Source organism: Rattus rattus, chromosome 5, assembly GCF_011064425.1.
Source record: "Rattus rattus isolate New Zealand chromosome 5, Rrattus_CSIRO_v1, whole genome shotgun sequence".
Taxonomy (NCBI): domain Eukaryota; kingdom Metazoa; phylum Chordata; class Mammalia; order Rodentia; family Muridae; genus Rattus; species Rattus rattus.
Window position 1 is genome coordinate 91,206,333 of NC_046158.1, and position 18,792 is coordinate 91,225,124.

The following is an 18,792-nucleotide window of genomic DNA, read 5'->3' on the forward strand; positions in this document are numbered from 1 at the left end:
AATAAACTCTTGAATTTGTGGTTATTTGATCTTTCTTTCCCTTTCTCTCAATCCCTCTTCCTCAGTCTCTCTCTCTCTCTCTCTCTCTCTCTCTCTGATATGTACATGTGATTGCATGTGTGAGTGAATGTGGCAGCCAGAAGCTAACCTTGGATAGCATACCTCAGGAACTGTCCACCTCATTTAAGACAGGGTCTCTTATTAGCATCTGGGACTTGCTGGTTAGATGAGGCTGCCTAGCCACAAAGCTGGAGATTTGACCATCTCTACTTTCCCAGTGATTGGATTACAACCTTATGACTAGGCTCAGGTCATTTTTGACCAAGGTGTCAAGGCCATTTGATGGGGAAAGGTAGTCTGACTTAAACTTGCTTAAAAAGCTAATTATATGGGGGCAATCCAATATCCTTCATAATTCACTGTATTAAGGTTGACTTTAAACCCATGGGTCTTCCTCGTTTGGTCTCCTGAATTCCAGCATTGCAGCATGTAACACCAGGTCCATTTTTCTTCTTTCTTGTGTAGTCTCAGTCTCTCTCTTTCTCTCTCTCTCTCTCTCTTTCTCTCTCTCTCTCTCTCTCTCTCTCTCTCTCTCTCTGTGTGTGTGTGTGTGTGTGTGTGTGTGTGTGTGACACAGAGAGAGACTGAGACACAGAGAGAGTTCGCTTGTGCAGAAATGTGTGAGTCAAGAGGCTGACGTTGGGATTTTTTTTTTTTTTTTTTTTTTTTTTTTTTTTTTTTTTTTTGAGCTGGGGACCCGAACCCAGGGCCTTGCGCTTCCTAGGTAAGCGCTCTACCACTGAGCTAAATCCCCAGCCCGGGATTTTTTTTTATCAATCATTCTTCTCTTATTTACTGAGACAGGGCCTTTCATATAATCAGTTTTGGCTAGACTGGCTTGCCAGAAAGTCCCCAGGACCCACCTATCTCTTCACCCTCTCCCCACACTATGATCTTAGGCTTACAGTCATTCACTGCAATGATCAGATTTTACAAGGCTAGGATGTGAACTTAGGCCCTTATACTTGTACAGAAGGCACCCATCCACCAAGGCATATCTGTAGCCACCATTAAGAAAATGAAAAGAAAGTTGGGAGAAATGGCTCAATGGGTAAGAACATGGGGGTGAGGTTGTTCCAGAGTACCCAGGTTTGTTTCCTAGCACCCATATGGAAGTTTATAATTATCTGTCCCAGAGGATTCAAAGTTCTCTTTTGACCTTCACAGGTAACAGGTATGTACATGGTGCACAGATGTACATGTAGACAAATCATCTATGTACATAAAATAAACCTCAAAAAGTTAAAAGAAAACAAGAAGAGAAACCACAGATTAGGATACAATACTTGTAAATCATAAATTTGTTAAATGACTTGTACTAGCAGGTTCAGTGAACTCAGAAATCTCAATTAGAAGACAAATGACTCAATTTTTAAGAGGCAAATGCATTTGATTACACTGCACCAAAGAAGATGTATGAATGGCCAGGAAATACACGAACAGATATTTGATACCATTATTCATTTTGGAAATGCAAATCCACACCATTCCACTTCATCTACATAATGGCTACAATCAAAAATCAGATAGCTCAAATACAGGCAAGGTTGCAGGAAGAATGGAACTTCATTCATTTATGAGGGAACTATAAATGTTATAAACCCCTTGGGAAACAGTTGTTTTCAGTTTCTTAAGTTAGGCATGTCCTACGTGTCAATGCATGCTTGAAATTTTACCACTCTGGGGGCTGAAGCAGGAGGATCAAGAGTTCAAGGTCATCATGGTCAATACATAAAGATGCTGTCTTTGTGTAAGTAAACAGGTCTGGGGTTATAATTCAGGAGACAAAGGCTTTGCCTGGCATGTATAAGGCCCTGACATCAGTCACCAGCAAATCGAGAGAGAGAGAGACAAAGAGAGACACATAGAGACAGAGACAGAGAGAGGCATAGACACAGAGACATAGACATAGAGACAGAGAAAGAAACAGAGAGACACAGAGAGACAGAGTCAGACAGAGAGACATAGAGAGATAAAGGTGGACAGAGACAGACAGACAGACAGACAGACAGAGAGGGACAGATAGACACAGAAGGAGAGAAAGGTCAACAACAAAAACAAACAACAACAAAACAGTAGATGTACTCAAATTTCAATTGATGGTTGAATGGTCAAACAAAATATGGACTATACATTCAATGGAATGCTCATCTTTGAAAAGGAATGAAATTCTGATGGATGAATCAGACATTAAAGTTCTTTTGCTATGTGGAATAAACTATGCACAGAAGGGCTAATATTATATAATTTTACATATGACATACTTAGAATAGTGGAATACATAGACATCAAGAATGGAGAATAGAGAATGAGGGTGGCCACTTAATTGGCACAAGGTTATAATGTGCCATGACAGAGAATAGGGGTATTTGCCCAACAGAAGAAATTCACTCAAAGCCACTGGGATGAACACCTAGAAATGGCTACAACGGAACCAGTGAGATGGATTTGATGTAAAGTGCTTGCTGTGCTAGAGAAAGGACTGGAGTTTGGATCCCAAGACCTATGCACAAGTCAGTCATCAACGTGAGTGCTGGTAACCCACACACTGGGTGGTGGGAGCAGAGACTAGTCTAGCCAATCAGCGAGTTCCACCATGTTCAAGAGACTATCTTCAAAATTAAGGAGAAGGACAATAGAAGAAGACACTTGACATTGACTTCTGGACTGGATGAAGAATATACAGAAGTGTCTACCTGCAGATGCATGACATCACACACACACACACACACACACACACACACACACACACATATGCACACGGGGGGGGGATGAAAGCCTATAACTAAAAACTTCTGCATAATATCTCTAGAAGCATTATGGATAAAATGATAAAAATGAAAATAATTCATGGTTCAAATGATAAATATAAAATGTATATCCATTTCTTTATAGATAAGTGTACATATACACACATGCTTGATACATACATGTAAATATAAGAATGCAGAAAGTGTTCAGTAATTTAAAAAAGACAACATGAATGATCCACAAAATACAATACCGAGTAAAAAGGTAGATTCAAAGTATAATCTAATTTAATTAATTTAATGTTTTTTAGTTGAAACCAAGGCAGGGCTGTGGGTGGCAACTAGACTGAACTTCAGGGGCATAAGAGATGGTAGGGAAATGGAAATATTCTAGAATTTAATCGTGGTGATCACTGCATACAGTTCTGTAAATCTATTAAATCTCAGGGAATTATATACTCATGTGGGTGAATTTGATGATAAAGTATACCTCATTAAAGCTGTTTAAAAGTAATTTTCTCATTGTCATGCTTGGAACCCTCATTAACTATGTAATAACAGTTTTATTGAAATATTAATTTATATCTCATACAAACGCACATTTAAAGGATATAATTCAGTGGCTTGATATTTAGCATCTTCATAGTTATACAAAACTGAACAGTTTTTTAACTCTTTCTTCGCCTCTCTTCCCCACCCCCAGTGGGTCATCCTCTAGCTCTCATTAACCATTTCCTTCCTTTCCGTGTCCACAGATTTGCCCATTCAGTCAATGTAATGAAACCACACAGTGGGTCTTTCCTGACTGGCTTCTTTCACTTAACATACTTTTGATCATGCCAATGTGAATAAAAGGCAAAAGCAACTTTGTTGGGTTTGAACATACTATGTTGTGGTACATGTTGGCTTACCTTATTCTACTTTCTAGGACTGGTATATCTTATTTACTTGTGTGTAAACTGATGAATATTTGCATTGTTTCTACATGGAAGCTATCGTGTACAGCACTGCTATGAGTCCTTACGGACATTTTGTTCGATCATATGTTTTCATTCTTCTAGGTGCTCAGTTGGTGGGTCCTGTAGCAACTCTACATTTAACCTACAAAGATACTTCTAGACTACCTTCCAAAGCAGTGAAGATTCTGGTTTCTTCACATTTTATCCCACATTTCTTAATTAACATGTATCTACATGGGTATAGACACATACTTTACTGGATCCTTTGTTGTTATTTTCCTGGTAGTGATTCAAATTGAACATGTTTTAATGTGTTCATTGGTCATTTGTGTACATTCTTTTAAGAAATTTCTATTCCGACTGTTTGACTATTTTAATCAGTTGTTTTACTTTATCAACAAAAATTAATGTTCTTTTTCCTAGATACAAACCCTTCCTCAACTATCTGATTATCAACGTTTTTTTTCTTTATATGAATTGCCTCTGCTTACTTCATAGCATCCTTTATAGTGAAATAATTTACAAATTTCAACAAAGTCCATTGTATTTATTATTACTTTGTTGTTTTTGCCTTGGTATCATATTTAAGAAACCATGTCCACAAATAACCCTATTAAAAATGGGGTAAAGAGCTAAACAAAGAATTCACAGCTAAGGAATGCCAAATGGCTGAGAAACACCTAAAGAAACGTTCAACATCTTTAGTCATAAGGGAAATGCAAATCAAAACAACCCTGAGATTTCAACTCACACCAGTGAGAATGTCTAAGATCAAAAACTCAGGTGACAGCCAATGCTGGCAAGGATGTGGAGAAAGAGGAACACTCCTCCATTGTTGGTGGGATTGCAGACTGGTACAACCATTCTGGAAATCAGTCTGAAGGTTCCTCAGAAAATTGGACATTTCACATTCTATGGACGGAGCTATACCTCTCCTGGGCATATACCCAAAAGATGCTCCAACATACAACAAAGACACATGCTCCACTATGTTCATAGCAGCCTTTTTTATGATAGCCACAAGCTGGAAGGAACCCAGATGTCCTTCGACAGAGGAATGGATACAGAAAATGTAGTACATCTACACAATGGAATACTACTCAGCTATCAAAAACAATGACTTTGTGAAACTCATAGGCAAATGAATGGAACTGGAAAATATCATCCTGAGTGAGGTAACCCAATCACAGATAAACACACCACATGGTATGCACTCATTGATAAGTGGCTATTAGCCCAAATGCTTGAATTACCCTAGATGCACAGAACACATGAAACTCAAGAAGGATGACCAAAATGCAAATGATTCACTCCTTCTTTAAAGGGGGGACAAGAATACCCTTGGGAGGGAATAGGGAGGCAAAGTTTAGAACAGAGACAGAAGGAACACCCATTCAGAGCCTGCCCCACATGTGGCCCACACATATACAGCCACCAAACTAGATAAGATGGATGAAGCAAAGAAGTGTAGGCTGACAGGAACCGGATGTAGATCTCTCCTGAGAGACACAGCCAGAATACAGCAAATACAGAGGCGAATGCCAGCAGCAAACCACTGAACTGAGAACGGGACCCCCATTGAAGGAATCAGAGAAAGGACTGAGAGCTTGAAGGGGCTTGAGACCCCATATGAACAACAATGCCAACCAACCAGAGCTTCCAGGGACTAAGCCACTACCCAAAGACTATACATGGACTGACCCTGGGCTCCAACCTCCTAGGTAGCAATGAATAGCCTAGAAAGAGCATCAGTGGAAGGGGAAGCCCTTGGTCCTGCCAAGACTGAACCCCCAGTGAACGTGATTGTTGGGGGGAGGGCGGTCATGGGGGGAGGATGGGGAGGGGAACACCCATATAGAAGGGGAGGGCTAGGGGGATCTTGGCCCGGAAACCAGGAAAGGGAATAACAATCGAAATGTAAATAAGAAATACCCAAGTTAATAAAGATGAAAAAAGAAAAGAAAGAAACTATGTCCTAATCCAAAGTAGTGAAAATTTATGCCTATGTCTTATACACGTCTTACAGTTTTAGTTCTCATACCTAGATCTTTGATTCATTCATTCAGAGTTAATCTTTTGCATATGACATTAAAGCTGTTTACTTCAAAGAAAATTTAAGGCCAAACCTTGTGTGATCTGGAGGAGGACCCATAAGAAACCGGTGCACTGCAAGGGTGAGAGACTGGATGCTAGTCAAGACCACATGAACAACACGTTTGCGTGCAACTTTCTCCCTGATTAAGTTCTAGCCAATGGAATGAATGCAAAGAAGGGGTAGAAAGTGATAGACACAGTATCATTTACAAAAATAAAATTCCACTCACTCCCCTTTTTTCCCTTTTGCAGAAATTAGGCACACTGACATTAATAAGCTAATTTTGACCATGTGGATGAAGAAAATTTGCTGAGCTGATTCTCAATTTTGACTGAATGTTAGAATCATCAGAGAGGCTTCAACGACACTCGGCTTTTTGTTGCTATTGTTGAGATAGCAGCTCATATGTAGCCCAGGCTGGCCTGGAATTCAAAATCCTTCTACTTTCCCGGATTCGTGGATTACAGCCTGGACCTTGTTAACTACTGGTTCCTGGATCTTCAGACTTTTGAGGAAATTAGATTGAGACACAGCCTAGAAATCTTAGTGTTAGATGCTGCCACAAATTTAATCTAACACTTAGCTAAGGTTAAGAGCTCTACTCCAGAAGAATGGCTTCTCAAACTTCAGAACATACAGGCAGAAATCACCTAGGAGTGTGGTCCTCAACCTTCCTAGTGCTATGACCCTTTAATACAATTCCTCATGTTGTGCTGACCCCCACCATAAAACCATTGCTACTTCACAACTGTAATTTTGCTGCTGTTAACAATTGTTAAGTAAATATCTGATATATAGGATATCTGACAAGAGACCTCAAATTGGGTCATGACCCACAGGTTAGGAACCACTGACCTAGGCAAATGTAACTTGCTAGCTCTGACTCTGGAAGCATGACTCAGTTGGTCTGAAGTCAAAGTTGACAATGTACATGTTCAACAGGTTTGTTCGTGGAGCTGCTGAGTTGGTCGAGAAACACTTTTCAGGAACTTGTAGGAGGGGCTAAGGCAGCAAGAGGGAGGGAACCCCCTAAGCTAGCAGGCTACTCTTTACAATCATTAGAAGGAGAAGTAAGAGTTTATTCTGCTCTAGAGCAGTGGCTTAGCCATAGCTCGTACTCTCTTTAGTTTTCAGAGTTTTAACTGCGAGAATAATAAAAGTCATGATTCCAAAAGTTCTCATTTATGTCAAGGTAGCTTATACCATCTTGGCTTTAAAGAGATTTTCCTACAAGGGAAGAATGGCTTGGGTCACTATATTGATTACAGCAAGATCAGTTCCTCACAGTAACTGATTAAAAGAGTCCTGAATTCCATTTTGGCAGCATATTGGGGCTAAACAGTTTACCATCCAATTAGCCGGGTCAGCTATTTTTTTCCAGTTACAGCCCCAGCCACAGTTGGCTAATCCAGGGTTTCCACAGCAAATAGAAAACATTCCAAGTGATACATACAGAAACCTTTTCTAAATAGTTGGGAGGGTCTGGGTCATTTCTATCCATTTGTCCCCCTTTATTCTGTGATTATAAAAGGTGATTTTTTTTAACACCTTGCTTTTTGTTATGCCAAGACCTTAGATATTTTTGCACTAATTAGTCATCAACTATTCATCACTCTAAGCAACTAGCCTGGCCTTAGACGTGTTGGGTAATGAATAAAACTGGTAGATTACCTATGTGGCAGATCAAATTCTGTCCCAATCTCTCTATCGTAAAAAAAAATAATAATAATGGTGGTTAATATCTTCCCCCGAACATTTCTGGTATCAAAAGGAGATGGGTGGGTGGGTTTGGGAGAGGAAAGGGTGGGGCCAAGTACCTGACAAACTGGCTGAATAAGGCTGTGGTGTTCCGGATGATGCGAGCAGCCTGGGACTCTTCCTGTTGGCATCGCTGCAGTGTTAATCCGTCATCCATGTGGCCTTCCTGATGGAGTATGACCTACCCACAGGGCACGGGAACAAGGCCAGGTTACACAGCACTCCACAGTTGAGCCACCCACATTCTCTGGTGTGTTTTCCTCTTATTTTTCCCCCCGAGCCAAGCTCCCCTGAGTCCATTTTGAAAACGGGACATTAACAAAGTTATTTTGCCCATATGTCCCATTGCTGACATGTGAATTATTCCCACAACCTGGTAGTTTGATGAGAAAGAAATTTTATGTGCCACCATGGCGTGAGCTACAATACATTCCCTAGGCCTGGATGAAAGGGGAAAACACACTTTTATAATAGATTTTTTTTCTCTCTTAAAAATGAACCCTTGAAAACGGGGGTGAGGGTGGGGTGGGGTGGGGGAAGTGCCTGTGTTAAGGGTCTTCTCCAGATGTAAATTGGGCAAGAACAATTCAAAACAAAACTCTCTCCTGGGATCCGGCTTGGGTTTCTCTCCTGAAGGACAACTGCATGAGTTAGTTAACTAGCAGATGGATCAGGGAACGTGGATTGAGGTGGGAGTATGTTTCTTATGGAGGTGATTTCAGAGCATGGACTCTCATTATCAGGTGACATTTCTTTTAGTCCTGTTTTGCTCCTCGCCAGCTGAGTGACTTCTGGGTGAGTTATTTAACGGCCCTGCTCCCAGTTCACTGTTTGCAACTGTGTGTTTATCTTGCCGGGCTGTCTGGGGATTCAGGTGATTTACATATAAATTAAAATGACTCTGAGAAAGTAAAAGGTGATCAAGAACTGTTTATTATATGGGCAATAATTACTGATCTTTGGCCAGTAGAAGCTATTCAAATTCACTGTCACCAAGGGCATCATGGGACATCTAGGGGAAAGCTGGATGCGTTTGGAGCTCACTTAGCTTTTCCTCTTAACCAGGTCAAGTATGCTCAGAAGGTAAATGGGATGGTTTGACCCTGGTGCAAGTTAAGGTCAAATCCTATTCTAAATTCCCAAGCATGGCAATAGCTTGTGGAAATGAGGAGGGACAGTGTAGAGTTCAGTATTTCGGTCTTTATGTCCGGATTTTTAAAGTCAAAATGTTTTTTCCTTTTCATGTAAAAATTTCTTTCTTATATTTTTTCCTCTTTCAGCTATAGCCTAATATAATGAATTCACAGAAGAAGTTGGATAAAGACTTGCAAAAGCTTGTGCTCTTCTTAAAAAGAAACTTTACATTCTGCGTACATAGTGATTAAGCATAACACAGGATGCCTGACCAGTGGACTCCCCAGCCTTTAAGCACCATCACTCTTTCGACCTTCCTGGCATCTGGTTAACAATGTGCCGTTTAGCAATACTCTTCCTACTAAGCACCCTTTGTGTTGCTCCCAGTTTTCTGATCCAGAATGTCCAGTACTCTTAGAGTTTGTTCAGATAACATGAAAACTGGGCAGGCAAACAAGAAAGTAATGAGGACTGACGGAGATCTCCAGACCCGGGCCTTAGACTTAGGGTGACCAAGGGACAATTCTTTTTTTTTTTTTTAAAGAAAAATTGAACATATATTTTAAAGAGGGGTTATTGAACTATTGCAATTTATGCTACATACAGAGAAAACAGTGAGAAAAACACAATGCTCTTAGTCTATTGGAAAGGCCTTTATCTTTTATAGAAATCCCAATGTCTCTAAAGTTTTAATGCCATACACTTTTAATTGACATTTTATTGATGCACCTTTATTAACAAAATAGGATGCTTCCTTGTATATCTTACCATTATTTACATATGATAAAATGTCCTTTTTATTATTTTGTTTACTCACGTTACGTCCTGTTCACTGCCCCCTCCCAGTCACCCCCTCCCCTGCTCCTCTGAGAGGGTGGGGGACCCTGTATCCCCACATACTGGCTCATCAAGTCTCTGGGGGTTAGGCTCATCCTCCCCCACTGAGGCAGCCCAGGCAGCCCAGCTGGAGAACATATCCCAAAGACGGGTGACAGCTTCTGGGACAGCCCCCACTCCAGTTGTTTGGGACCCACATGAAGATCAAGTTGCACATCTGCTACATATGCGTGGGAAGGTCTAGGTCTAGCCCACGAATGTTCTTTGCTTGGTGGTTCAGTCTCTGAATGCTGCAAGGGGGCCATTCCTTTTAACATGAGCTACTGTTTGTTGATTTCTTCATGTGGTTGTCCTTCCTAGGTTTTATTAATTTCATACAGATCTGGACATTTTAGAGGGAAAACTTAACCTGTTCTTATGAAACATAGTATGCTTTGCCTGTCAATGGCTAAGTATTAAAATATCACATAGAAGGTGTCTCTCCCAAATTCACATACACGGTCTAGCAGTTAGATGGGTCTGTAGGCAGGAAAAGGCACACTACATCAACAATGTAGTCCAGCATTCCATGTAGACAGAGTCCTTTTCCATTTAGAGGAGCATCTTTGAACTCAGAAATTCTATTCTAGCATTATTATGGCTGTAATAAATGCACAAAACCATACAGCCTGTCAGAACACCACAGTAGTCTATAGAGGACTGGCATAGGCTGCCAGACGATGGGCTGGGCAGATATTTTCACTTTCCTCTTACTCTCAGAGTGAGGCTCTCTGTCTTAGACTGTGGCCCCATAAGGACTCAACTGAAAGCCTACTGTCTTCTCGGGACCATCTCGATACGGGAGACAGCGATTGCCCGTGTTTTTGCCTTTGGACTGTCCTATTGTTTGTATCTTGCTTTACTGTTTTCCATCACAGCTGTTTGCTGTCTTGCCCACATAGCCCACACACAAACAGCTTAGGTCCTATTCGAACCTGCATGTAGAATTTCAGCTGTGTCTATAGCTGACTCTACTTGGGAATCTTGATCGTAGAAATCCCAGAAACACTTGCTGAACCTGTGTCTATACCCCATCTCTCCACCATAGTGGAGCTGACCTAAGATCTCCTTTAGTCTACAGATCAGCAACTCTGTGCAGGCACCAACACAAGGCTCAAAGTGGGGTTGCTCTGATGTCCACACTTTCTGCTCTGACCAGCAGAGCTCACATTCAAAGGATCTTGCGTGGTGAAACCTTCCTATTACCACATAGTATGATACCAATATCCTATAATAACTAGCATTCAGAGACACTGTCATTATTGCTTTAGGTCAATATGGCAGGACTAGTGTTCACAGTGTTTGCTATAACCTTATTCTAGGTCTCTTTGACTATCCAAACCTGTATTTTGAAAGATTTTTTTCTCAAGAAAATTGTACCTTTGGCATCTATCCTTTAGTTCCTATAAAAAAAGAATTGCTATCGTGGAGATTGAGTTTGTGGGGAAAAGATGCAACAGGTATCCAAGCTAGCTTCCTGCTCCGGCACGCTATGACGCACTACTCGAGTCTGGATACATGTCTGTGTATTACCTCCCATCTCTCTGCACATCAGGGTTGGTAGCCTCATTGTTATGCAAACTACATTTTCTCCACAGAGAGTCTAGTCAGTCACTATCTTATGAGAATAGCATAATAATTCCATTATCCACTTAAATGAAGCAAGCAATGATGTGGATAATCCCAAAATAGTGGAACTATTAAGAGTCATTGAGATTGGGGTTCAGAGTGACTCAGACTCCGGCTCTCTCACGCAGAATTGCCATATGAAGTATAGTCTAAAAAATGAAAACGGGGTTACAGTGAGCTACCAAATTAGCCTAATTTACTACAGAAATGATGTATAATCTGTCACAGAGCCACTCTTTAGAGGGCTTTAAAGGGTAAAACAAAATCATGCCCACTGGGTCCTCAGAATCACTACTACCTAACTGTTTCCCACCCTCTGTAAAAGATAAATAAATAGATAGATAAATAAATAAACAAACAAATAAACAAACCCTGGAAAACCTTTGGACCCTTTACCTTCCTTTTCAGAGGTCCCAGGCGGGAAGTCTTGGCATCTTGTGCTTTGTAGGTGACCCAGAGGCCACTGGCTACATGCTGAACAAAGCAGACAGAATCCCCATACTTGATTTCTGGAACTCCCATGCCTTCCATATCTCTTTTGTGACTGGAATCTAATTTCTCCTTGATTTCCTATTCCACACAAAAATAGAGAAAGAAACAAACAAATGTAGGCATGCCTGATTACATAGCAACTCAATATATGAAACAAATCACTTGCGCAGAATCTTTAAGACAAAAAGCTATTATCCGAACATTCACGTCTAGGACATCCAACTTCCCTTATCTGTTGTTCATTGTAAAACCAGGGCAGTGAAGCTTTGGCCACTTCAGAGACATATAAAACCATGGAAAATAAAGCAGTCGGTAGGTTCCTTATTCCATTCTGACTTTATGTGCTTCTCTATTATATTTCTAATTCCCTTACCACAACATAGACAATGTTAACAAGTAACTTTTAAGTGGTCAGTTAGCTCATTTTCAGTAATTGATATTATCCATAATTTAAATGCTTATCTTCCACAAATGCAACAACTTAGGAGCTCAAAATACCATCTGTTAACATAATATTCACAACAGTCAGGGAATGGAAACAGACCATGAGTATAATAATAACACACAACGGAGTATTATTTACACAACGGAGTATTATTCAGCTGTTAAAAAATACAATTATGAAATTTACAGGCCAATGGGTTGATCTGGATACAATCATTCTCAGTCAGATCACCTAGATCCAGAAAGACAAGTCTTTTATGTGTGGGTGTTAGTTTTGAATCTCCTGATATGTTTATTTCATTTTGAATACATATAGAAGTCAAAATATTAGAGAGAAGCATGGGGGAACTTTAAAGGGAGCAGAGATAGAATTCGGTGTACAGAGTGTTAAAGAAAAATAGTGCAGCAAGGTTTCAGTGAGAGTTAGGGATGGGACGGCAGTGGGGAATGTGAGGAGGGAGAAACAGGACTCCTTTTTGACCTTTTGAAAAAGTCATATGGAGATCTACTAGATTGTGTAAATATATTCATACACACATATACACAATACACATGAATATACACATACACACAGGGGTGGGGAGGACACACAATACACATGAATATACACATGCACACAGGGGTGGGGAGGGAGAGAAAGAGACAGACAGATAGATACATAGATAGACAGACAGGCAGACAGACAGATGGACGGACAGACAGATGGACGGATGGATGGATGGATGGATGGATGGATGGATGGATGGATGGATGGATGGATAGATGGATAGATAGGTAGAGATACTGAGAATATAAACCAAGGGTGGCAATGTCCTTACTACACACCAGCTGACAAATTAAAAGCTCAGTGCCTGGAATGAGTTACCTCTTTTGCAGTTGTTGGCCAGTGAGGGTCCATAGATCTGCAGTCATAGAGTGCTAGCGGGAAAATACTATTAAAACACATTGTATGGAATTTTTAAAGAATTAATAAAAAGGTAAAAATAAGTGAAAAGAAAGATTTTTTTAACAAGTAGGGGACACTACTTATTTTAAGGTAAACTTGTCATTTGTATATTAGTCTCTTAGAGCTATGTTGCAATTGGGATCTTAAACGTTTCCCAGTGGCCATGTGTTCGAGGCTTGTCAGTCTGGGGTACTACAAGGTGGTGTAATGTTTGATGAAGAATCAATTCCTGGTGGGATAGAATTAGGTCTGATGGTTGCCTGTGATAGAAGAGCCCTGGATTCTCTTTTTGCTCTGGCTGCCGGGGGGTGAATAGCCTTCTTTGCCACACATACCCTGCCATGATAGATACTCTGGCCTCACTGCAGAGCTCAAAATAGTGGAGCCGCTGACTATGGACTGAGAGCTCTGAAACTGTGAGTCCAAACCAACCTCTCCTTCCTCCACCCCTCAGGTCTGTGCTCAGAGTGAAGGGAAGCTGAGCGGGACCACCTTAGTTGTGGGCGCAGTCAGGTCCATTCCTCAGTGTCCTCTGTTTCCCTACCCGTTCTCTATTATGGAAACAGGACATATGACCTAGGGGGGTGTCCTGAGACAACTTGATATGCCCGCCACATGAAAGAGTAACTTTTGTTCCTTTCTTTCATCAATTAGGGCCAGTCTGGTTTTATTCTAACAAGCCTTAGACTATTTCCATTTCTTTTTCTACCTTGCATTCAATCACTCAGTCATAAAAGCTGTTAACTAGGCAGCACTTTGCATTTTTTGCAGAATGAAAACATGTGACATGCTATTCCCTGTGATTAAGACAGTTTTCTTCTTCATAATGACAGACCGCATGCGTAGTGAGTGCTTCCCATGCTCAGCCCTAACTTGAAGCATTTTACAGGTTCAGGTAGTAACTCTTATAGCAAAGCTTCTGACGGAGCTACAAATATTGTCCTAGTTCTACAGGTGAAAAAAATGAAAGAAATAATTTGCCCAAGGTCACCCAAGGAGTAATGTCAGAATGCAGTCGAGAGGACAGGGACTGGGAGGGGTTAGGAAAGGGGAAACCTTAATCAGAATACATTGTATGAAAAGATATTTTTCCAATAAAACCATAACGAAATAAGAAGTCTACCTCTATTCATGGAAATAAAAAATAAACATTGAAGATGAGGGCAGGAAGGAAAGAGATGTGATTGGGGTGGGGTCGTGAATGAAGTAGGAGATGGGAGGGGGAGGGTATGGTCAACATACATTGTATGTGTTTGAACATTTCAGAGAAAAAAAAACTTAAAAATTTAAAGTATTCCTCTCCCGCATCTGTGTTTCTTCCACTAATCTAAACCAGACTCAGTCTTCAATTCCTCCTTCAGACGCCACTTCGTCTGTGAGGATAGCTAGTGTTGCCACTTCGTCTGTGAGGGTAGCTAGCTAGTGTTGCCACTTCGTCTGTGAGGGTAGCTAGTGTTGCCACTTCTGTCTGTGAGGATAGCTAGTGTTGCCACTTCGTCTGTGAGGGTAGCTAGTGTTGCCACTTCGTCTGTGAGGATAGCTAGTGTTGCCGCTGCATCTCGGCATCGCCTCACCCCTCTGTGCAGCACTTAGATCTCACAACAGAGCTATTAAAGGAATCGGGGCAATTAATTGTGGATTCTTAAAAGAGAGCTCAGCACCTATGTGACTTATGGAACACAGTGTGAGGTACGGGCAAAGCCGTGTGATTTCTCCATTTATGTGTATTCAATGCTGTGTGATTTCTCCATTCACGTGTACTTATTTTCCACTTCAGCTCTTACCTCTTTTTCTTCAGACTTTCATAAAATGAAAATCAGCTGCTTTATGCACACATAATATATTAATTTGAGCAGTATTAATAGTTCATAAGAAAACGCTTTATTTTAAGTGTGTGCCGAGACATTACCTGGAATGTTAGAAAATACCTTATTTCTCAAGAGGAACATATTCAAAAGAAACAAATTTCTGATTCTGTAACACACACAGATAGGAGAACAGATTTTGATCTATCAGGGCTTTCTTTATAGGCAATCGGTCAAGAATGCATCCATTCTACGAAACAATGCTCATTTGATTTTCATCACAGAAATATTCACAGTCCGAGATAAGTTCCAGCCAGTAGCAGGACTTACAATGTTTCAGTTTTTTATCTGTGACTAATCTCTTGCTATAGTCAATACACTAAAATAGAAACAATACAAAGACAGCTGTTAAATATGGTAATCACACTGATTTCTAAAAACTCCTGATAAAAATAATGCATACTGTCAACTAGCAATTTATTTTCTCATTTTTTGTCTAATTAAATATGCCTTTTCCAAAATAAAATAGGAGGATCCATTTCCTACAGCACTGGAACAGACAAGCCACCATTCTTTGGAGTGTCTGTGGCCTTGCTTTTTATAAAACAGTCTCGCCTTCCAGAGTTCTCCGGTGGTCACTATGGCGGCTGCTTCTCATTTAGAAGAATAACAAGAAGAAAATCTGGACATCGGACCACGCCAGCAAATACGAAACCTATTCAACCCACCCAGCCATTTACAGCACCGACAAATTATGGAGGAATGACTGCAGCCTCAGATGCGATCGCCCTGTTGCTAGAAATGGCACTTTCCTCAAGAGCAAGTCTACCCTAATTGCCTTCTTTCTGTTCCCAACTTCTAAGAGAATACAATCTATTTCTTAGGTAACATAAGCCTTAACAAACTGGCTTATGAGCAATGGCTTTTTCATTTTCCGTGTTGGAGATCCAACCCAGGGCTCCCCACATTTCTGGGGAAGTGCTTCACCACTGAGTTATGCCACAGCTCTGGGAGCTTATCTCAACGTACCAAATGCTCCTTTTCTTTGGGATTTTTTTGACGTTATCACTTGAATCACCTGATGACTCTGCAGTTTTTCAATGGTAATGTTTGTATCCTAACCTTTTCTTCATATTTTGATATTTGATATTTGGCACCTTGGAAACTTATCTGAGAGACCTGGAGTTCCCACACATAACAAAAGGCTCCAAGGCATACTTGCTACATGCACACTGAACAATCCAGAACCAGACCTCCTCTATAAGGTCCTGTACACCTCAGGAAGCGACCTTCCTTGGCTTTATCATTTCAAAGTCAGGTAGTTAGGGACACCTCTACAGCTTAAAGCATGCAGAAATTACTCCAATTAGCAACTGTCTTTCTTTGCCCATGGAAACCCCAGTAAAAGTAACATGTTACCCTCCAAGTCCCTTCCCACAACTCACCCTAGCTCAAGCCTTCTGATGGGTAGTGGTGCTTTGATGAATGACTCTACTTTCCCATGCTAGGACTTGAGAGAATAAAGAACACTTTTGTAGAGCTTCCCTGCGTCTTCCTTCTGGTAGCATGTGACTAACCAGCCCAGAAAGAACACAGGACAATAAGCAACCGCTCCCCACACTCAGAACCAGGAGACACTTCTGGTTTCTCTAGTCTCATGGTCCCATAATCCCTATAGGACCTGTCTTACTTAGGACTGGCTGACTCCTTAGAACAGCAGAAGGCTAGCCTAGAGGCACTCCTTCCACATGCAAGCCAGTAATCCAGAGGCCAGCCACCAATCCAACCCTTTATAGAGTTGACATATTCTATGCCACCATTCCCTCATCCTAACCACCAAGGCCAAGTGCAGTCCTGATATGAGTCTTGTGTTTTAAAACCTGCTGAAGCTACTCAAACGCATCCACTTGAAACCTGTTTATCCTGCCCATCCAATCCCTTCCTATGGGGAACCACACAAAGATTCTTTCTCCCATCTCCCTGTGCTAGCTGGGTTTATGTCAACCTGACACAAACTACAGTCACCCGGGAAGAGGGAACCTCAGTTGAGGAAATGTCTCTACCAGATTGACCTTTGGGGCACTTTTTAAAATTAATGGTTGATGAGGGAGGGCCCATCTGAGTGCTAACATAGGAAGGTGGTCCTGGTGTGGTAAGAGAGCAGGATGAGCAAGCCATAAAAAGGAAGCCAGTAAGAAGCACTCCTCTGTCTTCAGTTATTGTCTCCAGTTCCCTCCTTGAGTTCCTGCCCTGCCTTGCCTGGATGATGCACCTGCAAGGTGAGGTAAACTCCTTTCTCCCTTAGTAACTTTTTATCATGGTGTTTAGGAAAGCCAACAGAAATCGGAACTAAGGCATCTCCTTTGCTGTTTTCTCACAGGCACTTTCTGACCTAGCCATATGTGGTTTGGCATAGCCCTCAGGTCTCAGAACTGTAACTAACAAAGTAGAGTTCCAAAGCCAATCACTTTCTAGAGCACAGCTTTACCATTTCTGCAAATGAGAAAATCTACATCTGAATGCATGGGAGAGACCTGTGTTGGCACTGGAGCTGCTTCCCTGGGAAACAAAGCTTTCTCAAAGAGAGCAGGAGCTTGTTTTTGCATTCAGTGTGGTGCTCTGCTTGAAATAGATTGCAAACAATTTGCTTTATTGTTCTTCAGATATTCGATTTGCATATCTGTATATTGATATCATCTTTGCCTGTCATTGACGATTTTGAGAATAGGTTACTCCTGATGCATGTTGAAGGGCAATAACCATTATTTTTGACATTGACAACTACGAAGGAAGCTCATGAGCACACCCCAACTGACACATTAGCATTTGACTTAGATGATCGAGTTGCTATTCTCTAGAAATAATATCTGCTCAGTGCCTAATATGACTCAGGTATTTTGCTAAGACTTCTACGATAACAGTACTGACACTCAAAGTGCTGTGCTTACAAAGTGATGTAATAGATCTCTACAAACATTTTCTCTAACCCTTCCAAAGGTCAGACTGCTTTTACCAACTTCCTCTATTCAGGATAAACTGAAACATGTATTGACTCAACAACTTGCTCAAGCCACATAGCTAGAAACCAAGACAGAATCTAAACCAGGCATAATCCTCCAAACCCATTTGAACAGATTTATTTGAATGGCTTTTCTATTAGCATAGATAAGTAATTAATTGTATCAATGTCTTAGCTATTTAAAGGACAATATAAAGAAATGGTTGAAATACATGCTCTTGCTTTATGAGAAAAGCAGCTTTAAGTTTATGCAAACTTTAGAAGTTACACACATAACTGTGACACAGTATGCATTCGAAGGACAACTGGAGCTTGGTGTAATCTTTGTCACTTTTCTTATAAAGCCACCGATATCCACAATATCCATCCGGGTGACATTTTTCAGTCTCAACCAACTTCAAACACCTCATCATTAAACAGTCTAGTGAAGCTGTTTCCGTAATTTTTTATTTAAAGATGTCATTTATTTTTATTTTTATTTTGCGATTATGAGTGTTTTGCCTGTACTTATCTAGGTGTGGTGTGTGTGTGTGTGTGTGTGTGTGTGTGTGTGTGTGCGCGCGCGCGCGCGCGCGTGTGCAGGACTTGAAGAAGCCTGAAGAGGACATCAGATCCCCACCCCCCAGAACTGGACTTAAAGATGGTCATAAGCCATCTTGAGGGGGTTGGGAACAGAACCTGATTCCCCTGTAGGAGCAGTAAGTGCCTTTCACTGCTGAGCTATCTCTCCAAGTTTTATCCTCTTAATTCCTCAATATCGGGATATAATTCTAATATACGAACCATCTAGAGGCCACACTCAAGCCATAGCAGTGGAGCTCTAGA

The 18,792-nt window shown here is 41.0% G+C and overlaps 1 protein-coding gene across 4 annotated transcripts in view; it reads right to left on the reverse strand.

Moving 5' to 3' along the window:
* Positions 1–18,792, reverse strand: part of Ryr3 (ryanodine receptor 3) — a 528,612-nt gene that overhangs the window by 260,173 nt on the left and 249,647 nt on the right. For all 4 annotated transcript variants that reach the window (XR_004388016.1, XM_032903887.1, XM_032903885.1 and 1 more), the window contains exons 11-12: positions 11,658–11,831; positions 7,682–7,803 (exon numbers count right to left, since the gene is read on the reverse strand). Coding sequence is in view for 3 of the 4 variants with exons in the window: in XM_032903887.1 (XP_032759778.1) it covers positions 7,682–7,803; positions 11,658–11,831 (296 nt within the window). In the remaining variant the exon portion in view is untranslated. The remainder of the gene's footprint in view (positions 1–7,681; positions 7,804–11,657; positions 11,832–18,792) is intronic.